Source organism: Lissotriton helveticus, chromosome 1_1 (genome assembly GCF_964261635.1).
Source record: "Lissotriton helveticus chromosome 1_1, aLisHel1.1, whole genome shotgun sequence".
NCBI lineage: Eukaryota > Metazoa > Chordata > Amphibia > Caudata > Salamandridae > Lissotriton > Lissotriton helveticus.
Window position 1 is genome coordinate 971,109,910 of NC_136057.1, and position 7,533 is coordinate 971,117,442.

Genomic DNA, 7,533 nt, shown 5'->3' on the forward strand with positions numbered 1-7,533 from the left:
GAAGTCTGAGTAGTTGAGCCGCTTCTTTGTAGGACTGCACCACTCTACGTTTGGCCTCCCATTGAAAAATAAGGGCGAATGGGTGGCCCCACTGATAGGGGATGTCCATGCTCCGCAGCTTGTCAGTCACAGGTTTAAAGTCGCGGCGTCGCAAGGTATTGGATGCTAGGTCTTGAAAGATATGGATCTTGTTCCCATCATATGTGAGCTCCTGCTTGGTTCTTGCCACCCAAAGGATAGCTTCTTTTTCTGTGAAGAAGTGGACCCTGATTAAAATGTCCGGAAGTATGCCCGGCCTGCCCGCGGGCCCGGAAACCCGATGAGCCCGGTCCAAAGCCGACGGGGAAGCGTCGTCATCTCCCCAGACCTCGTGGAGTAGCTGCGCCACATAGGACATAATGTCTTTCCCTTCCGCCCGAGAGGAAGCCCCCCGGATGCGGAGGTTTTTCTGGCGACTCCGATTTTGCAGGTCTTCCTGCTTTAGTTGCAATTCTATGTGTTGGTCTTCCAGGGCGGCCCGGCGTTGCCAGAGTTGCTCCTGATCCTCTGTACGGGTGTCAACCGTCTTTTCCAGCCCGTCTACTCGTTCGCCTAGGTCTGTAAATTCCTTCTTGAGTTCCCGAACGCAGGAGTGCACTTTGGTGCGTAGGGAGCCGATTTAAATCTTCAGCTCAGACATGAAGGAGGCTATAAATGCTTGCATTACCGGTGGCAAGTCCCCTCCAGCCTGCGGGGCCACCTCAGCTCGGGCAGACGGGCCCGCCTTGCCCCACATTGCTGACACAGAGGTGTCTTTGGAGGTTGGCACTGAAACGTCTTTGCCTCTGTTGGTACGTGTCATTATTAAGCCGTAGCTGTCCTGCGAGGCGCCAGTCCCAAAGGGCATCGAGGTTCCGTAAGATAGCTTGCAAGGGCACTCGGTTGCCAAATTAACTCGCCACACTTCTGATGTGTGTGTCCCCAGTAGAGATCAGCAGTAGCTTGGATGGTAGTCGCCCAGACCCTCCTAATGGCCCGTGGAGCCCATCCACGATGCGGTTATCAATATTTAGAGCCGCCTTGCGTCGTACAACCTTCACAGACCGGTAGGCTTCTGCTTTTTAATGCCTAAGTGGGGTAGGCCGGTGTAGAAATCAGTGGCAAGGGTTCTCTGTCTGCTCCACCCCGTCCTGCGTGCCCACTTATCTGATATCTTCACAGCAAGGTCTCCAGGGTGGGCGCCGTCTACTTCCAACAGGCCATCTGTGAGTCTTCAGGCTCGACACTAGTTTCAAGCGGGCAGGGCGGCCCAATGCAAAAGGCCCAGGCTCTCAGGCAGTCGCGGCAGCTCCGAGGCTGTCAGTGGCGCTTATGTCCGGCATCCCCCGCCGACCCCACAGCTTCCCTTTAGTGCTCACGGTGGTCCTGCGGGGGCATGCGGTCGGGCTCCACTAGCGCAGGACGATATCCAAGCCAGGCCCCACACCCGCTCCAGAGGGCCCAAGGAGGGCGGCTCAATCCTGATGTGACTATGGCTCCACACAGGGGCCCGGCCCACGTCGTAGCTCGGTATGGTCGGCACAGGCCGGAAAAGACCTCAGTTAGGCCCCCTTACAGGAGTGTCTTTGGGCTGCTTCAGGGGGGTGACCGGGCAATCGGGCTGGGTGTGTAGCTATGCCGGTGGTCGTCTCGCAGGGGCAGTGGGCAAGCGCGCCGTGGGGTGGCTGGCATAGGTCGGTAAGGCCTCAGGTGGGCCTCCTCGCAGGAGTGTCTCTGGGCTGCTTTAGAGGAGTGACCGGACGGTCAGGCAAGGTGCGTGGCTACAGCTGTGGGTTTCTCGCAGGGGCAGCGGTAGGTGCACTGGGGTCGGGCCAGTCTCCCTGTAGCACCGGCCGGGTGACCCGATGTGGCGCGGCATTGCTGGTACAGGCCAGGAAGGCCCCAGGCGGGCCTCCTCTCAGGAGGATCTTTGAGCTGTTTTAGGGAAGCGTCCGGGCAATCGAGCAGGGCGCGCGACCTCCACGGCAGCCCTCTTCACAGGGGCAGCGGCCAAATCTAGAGCGCGTCAAGATAAGGTCGGATCCGGGCCCTCCGCAGTCGGGGTTCCTCTATACGCCGCCTCCAGCCTTCACCAGCCATGTCATCCAGCCGCCAGTAGTACGCCACGCCTGCTGTCCACTCCATACCGTCTCTGCCACGGTCAGGTCCGCGCCCTTAGTCAAGGTGGCGGGCGGCCATAGAGTCCCCAATCAGCCCTCGGTGCCTCTAATGAGTCCGCCGCCTCTGTGCCCCAGCGCCTTTGCCAGGGCAGCACAGCACTGAATGGGTCTGAGGAGGTTCAGGGCAGCGCTTGTCGGTCCCATGGGAAGCCCAGGCCTGTTCAGCGATGGGGGGCCGTTGCAACGCAGCCGTTCCACCGCAGCAGGTAAAGCCTCAGAGTCGTCTGCTCGCCAGCAGACGCTCCTCACCGTCCGCCACCTGTGCGCCTCAAAAAGCGGCACAAAATGAGCCCCAGCTCCGCTTATAATAGCTGATAAAGGTAGCGATCTGCAGACGCTCCCGCGGCATGTCTCACCTCATTTGCAGCAAGACCACGCCGCTCCTCAATATTGTTATACCTAGGTTAGTAGGTCCCCCATTTGTACCTCACCACAAATGCCTCCTCTTATTCCTTTCATGGAAAGTTGCATTTCTCATTGCAGTCACTTCACTCCGGTGTGTCAGTGAGCTTCAGGCATTAACTCTAGAAGTTTTTTTTCCTTCCAAATGTGCTTTACAATTTCACTCAAACCAGTCTATTGAGTTGCCTGTATTCTTTCCTCAACCCAATTCAGTTGCAGAAAGAGCGTTGTACACACAAGATGTGAAAAGGGCATTTGTGTACTATATTACTAGAACTGAACCATTCAGAAAGACACAACAACTCTTTCTTGCATTCAACAAGCCCCGCAAGGAAAGGGCAATTTCTAAATTGGGTATTTCACGATGGATAGTAAAATGCATTTAGTCCTGTTATGCGAAAGCAAAACAAGCTCTACCTATTCCTCCAAAAGGTTACTCTACTCGCAACAAAGGAGCTATTATGGCTTTCTTAGGCAATATACCCATGGCTGACATGGGTAAAGCAGCTGCATGGATGGCACTGCACACGTTTACAAAACATTACTGTGTAGATGTCATTGCCCGTCAACAAGCCAATGTGGGCCAAGCGCTTTTACGCACATTATTTCAAGCATATGCATCCCTCGCAGATTAGCCACCACTTTGGGAGGAGTACTGCGAGTACTGAGTACACTCAAGCTGATATGTTCTAGCTGGACATGTCCAGCTTATCACATTGGGAAACAATCATTGTGCCTAGTATCCCTTCCGTTTACGAGGAGTATTAGCACATTATTATTACTGTTTGAGGGCAAGCTTGCATTGCTCCTGCAGGTATGTCATTCTACGGAGTGCTAATCTGAATGTGCTTTTGCTACAGACTACTGTTATCACAGGGGTGCTGGTATGTAAAGTCCCCCAACCTTATTTAATATCCAAGTCTCCAGACTGCAATTTGGAGACCATTTTTACTGACGAGGAAAAAAAGATAACCATTGCAGCCTCTGCTGCCACTGGTCCCAGTACTCTTCAGTTGCTATACCTTCACCCTCCCCACAGCACATACTAACTTCCGGATTCCATGACATTTTTATATTCATAGTCGGAGGGTATTTTTGCTCAGCTCTTGCTTGTTCTTAGGTTCTATTTTTCTCCCTTTTAGTTTTTCCCCTCTCTATTTCTCTCCTCCCCCTACCACCTTGCCCTGTCCCATAAACACTTAGACTAGCATGTTTTTTTGCGATAGATGACTGCCCTGTCTGGCCTTAGGTGTGCTTGATCTTTTTTTTTTTCTTTTCTTCTATTGAGTTTCTCTATGGAGACACAGTTTTTTGTAGTATCCATGCATGTGCTGACTAAGCCTTCTATGTCAGAGGCTCCCCACCCATTTCTTTTCACTAGTTCTTAACCAGTGGTGGTCATCAAGCCTTATTCACGAACATTGTGAAGTGAGGTGCTTTTTGGGGCCTTTTTCTTGGCTTCACCTTAACAGGTCCTTCACTGAGAGCCCGAGTGTTACTTTTAGCCAAGGCAGACAGTGTATTCTTTTAATATGTCTATCTAAGAGACTATGTTGGGATCTTGCATGATTTTAATGCACATAACACATATTGTAATGCTTTTTGCTGGACTTTAATAAATATGTTACAATTAAAATGTCTTTCTTTTTTGGGGTTTTTATTTATTGTATTAGTTTAAAATCTCCAAAGTTTTAAAACCACTTTCTGGAGAGGTTGGGTACAGTTTCTAATCCGATTTCAGTGAAAAAAGGGATGTTTTAATGAAATTATAAATTCGTTTAATATGGTCTTGTGAATGTATTGCCTCTAGTTATTCTAAGTAACTTACCTTTGAGCATTGATTTTGTTGCTCTTTTCGTACACATTTAAGTTTATGCTTACAAAATAACTTTTTTAAATTAATTTTTTAGGTTTGTTAGCATCAGTGACATGTACGGACCAACCGACTTGGGAACTGAAAGTCAGGTTTGTATTAACTGTGAAGAAATTTATATTGGGTGATTGGGGATGTTTAATTTTTTTGCTTTCTCAGCAGAAGCTTTAATAAAAAATAGTGATTGAACATACTAACGGCTAAAATGTATGTGTTACAGGTTCAGTAGAATGCATTTACTTCACTAACAGAGTAATGCTTATTTATGTAGCACTGCTGCTGCAAACCTGCTTCTATTTTTTCTTGCTTAGCAATACTGCAGCTTGATGGCCACTTTTACTTAGAGTTAGTCTCTGAGAGTAAATGGGTTTCATGGATATATTTCATAATGCATGAAATACTGTAAGGCATTATGAATACCTTTTGTGTAATTCACGGACAGAAACTCAACTACCCCTCTATAACTCACCTGGTGTACACTGAGGTAGTCCTACCGTTTACAAGCATGCATAGTAGTGTAGTAATGCATATATCCTTTAAAGCGGGTGTGGGACACCATGGGCTTTACAGATGGGGAAAGGAAAGAAGTTAAGTTAGACATCTCTTGCTTTTCATTGGTGGTTGAACACGACTAGGGGTATGAATAGCATATTGGGAGCGAGGGCAGTGCTAAAGAGAATAAATTAAAATTTTTTAAGATTGAATTCCCCTAATTTTATAGATTTGCTAAATCAGTCCTTTTCACTTTATTAAGGTCCTCTGTCTGCGCCCTTTTGCATATACGTAATTTGAGGCTGTTTGGTCTTACAGTGGTCCAAGTTGTAACTTGATGACTTACTTCTTGGCAATAATAAAGCCACTCATAAGTAACTTCTTGGCAATAATAAAGCCATTTATAAGTTAATCTGTTTACACTAGCTATAGAGGGTTTTTGAGGGGAGACGAGGATAATGCTTATGTTATAAAAAACACTTGTTTACATACTTGAAGATTGTTACATTGCCATTCTTCCTTACAGTTCTTGAGGTGTTTGTTATTACTACTTTTAAAGCTTTCTTATTTGAAGTTGTACAACAAATCTGCTGGAGGTATCCATGTTGCGTCATTGTGCGTGCATGGTTGTAAACCTTTGTGTGCATTTCGTTTTAAATGCAAGTTGAAAAAGGCTCAGAGAAACCATATTGTCATCTTGACAGTTGTCTTTTTTTGTAATCTGGGATCGTATCTCCCCCGCCCCAGATAAAAAGGGTATTTTGTCCTGAAAGCTGAGAATGTTAACCATTTATATATCCTTTGTTCAGATTTTCATTTCCCGCACTTACGATCCTACCACCCACTTTGAGACTACGTGTGATGACATCAAAGATATCTATAAGAGGATGACTGGATCTGAATTTGACTTTGAGGAAATGAAACGCAAGAAGAGCGACATCTTTGGAGATGACCAACAATAAACTGCTTTCCTCATAGGAGAGATGAAAGTCTGCTAACACAAATCTATGTTTCAGGAACTTAATGAACACTGTATAAAAATGAGTATTGTAAGCCTGCTTTTGTAAACTCATCTTTTGAGAGATCGAAGAGTATTGCACTGGTAACTGCTCCCTTTTTTGAATATCATGTATGAATCTTCATTGGGGATGCTGCCCACAATTTGCAAATTACTGTTAGATTTTTTTCACCCCTATCAAAATAAACAATTGCAAACAAGCAAGAGCAAAAATGCTGAACATAAACTACAGAATTACCTTTGAAAGTGTTCTGAAAGTACAATATTAGCATTTGATTTCATATTTTAAATGGTTTTCTAAGTGTATTATGTAATTAGGTGTTACACTGTTCCTGATTTGGTCGATCAGTGAAATTTGAATGTTGCCATTATTCCTCACATTAAGGTTACCGTGAATTTTCCACTCATTGGATTTGGGCAGTGACTCTGAAGTATTCCCCCATGAGTCTTAATCTTTCTTCTTTTGTGCAAGTTGTACCATCTAAGTGCCCCAATTCACTGTAGCTACACATGCTGTTGGTGTATGGATCTGGGAACTAATCTCTCCCTGAGCTGAGCTTTTAAACTGTTACAGCAGTTGGGACATATATGTGCCTACGGCTTACTTACTTTGTGTTTTAATCCAATAAAAATGACAAAGAAGAAAACCAAGAGTAGGCAACATGTGAAGGCCTTTTCTGTATCACACATGACTTCTTGGATGAGACGAGCAGAACTGCAATGAGGATATGATGGAGCTTGAAAGTTGATTTCTTACTCTACTGGGCTCCAAATGAATACTGCACTGCAGAGTAAAAACAAAACTGAACAAGAAGACAGCAGTATGTTTTCTTTATTGTTTTTTTTGTTATCAACTAGTTCCATGTTTGAAAAGGTCATGACTTGTTGCCATGTGTTTTATTACATTTGATCAATTTACAAAAGGATTTAAGTGTCACATGATGCGTCGTAAATGTGTACTGTTATGGTTTAAATCTCTATTACTTTTCAGTAAGACCGAAAAAAACATATCAGAGCATGCCTGAAGACATTTGAAGTTAGAAGACATATACTCTTAAGAATAAACAGCTACAGGACGCACAGTGGGTTGCATGCCCAATAATGTCTCTGCTCATCATGCATGCACTCCGACTCTGGAAGAGCTTAGTCCGCCCCCAATTGATCAAAGGGTAAAGTACCCTCTTCATCAATCAAGTGCCCCACTGAGCGGCACCCTCCATTTTGCCCTAATAGAAACTCCCTTAGGTAATGCCCTGGCCCAAAATCAGGTTTACTTAAAATCTGGGTCAACGGGTAGGCAAATGTCGCGAACACTCTACACTCCCCCACTCTGACCCACACCTTAAGTGTAACTTTGATAATCGTGAAGGGGTACAAGCCCAGTGGTCGCTGCTTCTTTTAGGTAAACTGAACTTTCCTTAGATGCACCACAGTGACCGCCCTATCCATAAACCACCAATGCTTTTCAGATTCTGCCCTGGTCTACTCGACTATGTAGCGGAGCTGGGCTGCCTGAAAATAATGGAGACGGTTTGGGACCCCCAGGCCTC

General features: G+C 46.1%; 1 protein-coding gene across 1 annotated transcript in view; it reads left to right on the forward strand.

Annotated features, from left to right (window-relative positions):
* The window catches only part of GDI2 (GDP dissociation inhibitor 2), a 298,804-nt gene extending 292,007 nt beyond the window's left edge, over positions 1 to 6,797 (forward strand). The window contains exons 10-11 of the mRNA XM_078677313.1: positions 4,511 to 4,565; positions 5,775 to 6,797. Of these exons, the coding sequence (XP_078533439.1) occupies positions 4,511 to 4,565; positions 5,775 to 5,927 (208 nt within the window). The 3' untranslated portion in view covers positions 5,928 to 6,797. The remainder of the gene's footprint in view (positions 1 to 4,510; positions 4,566 to 5,774) is intronic.
* The last annotated feature ends 736 nt before the right edge of the window (positions 6,798 to 7,533 follow it).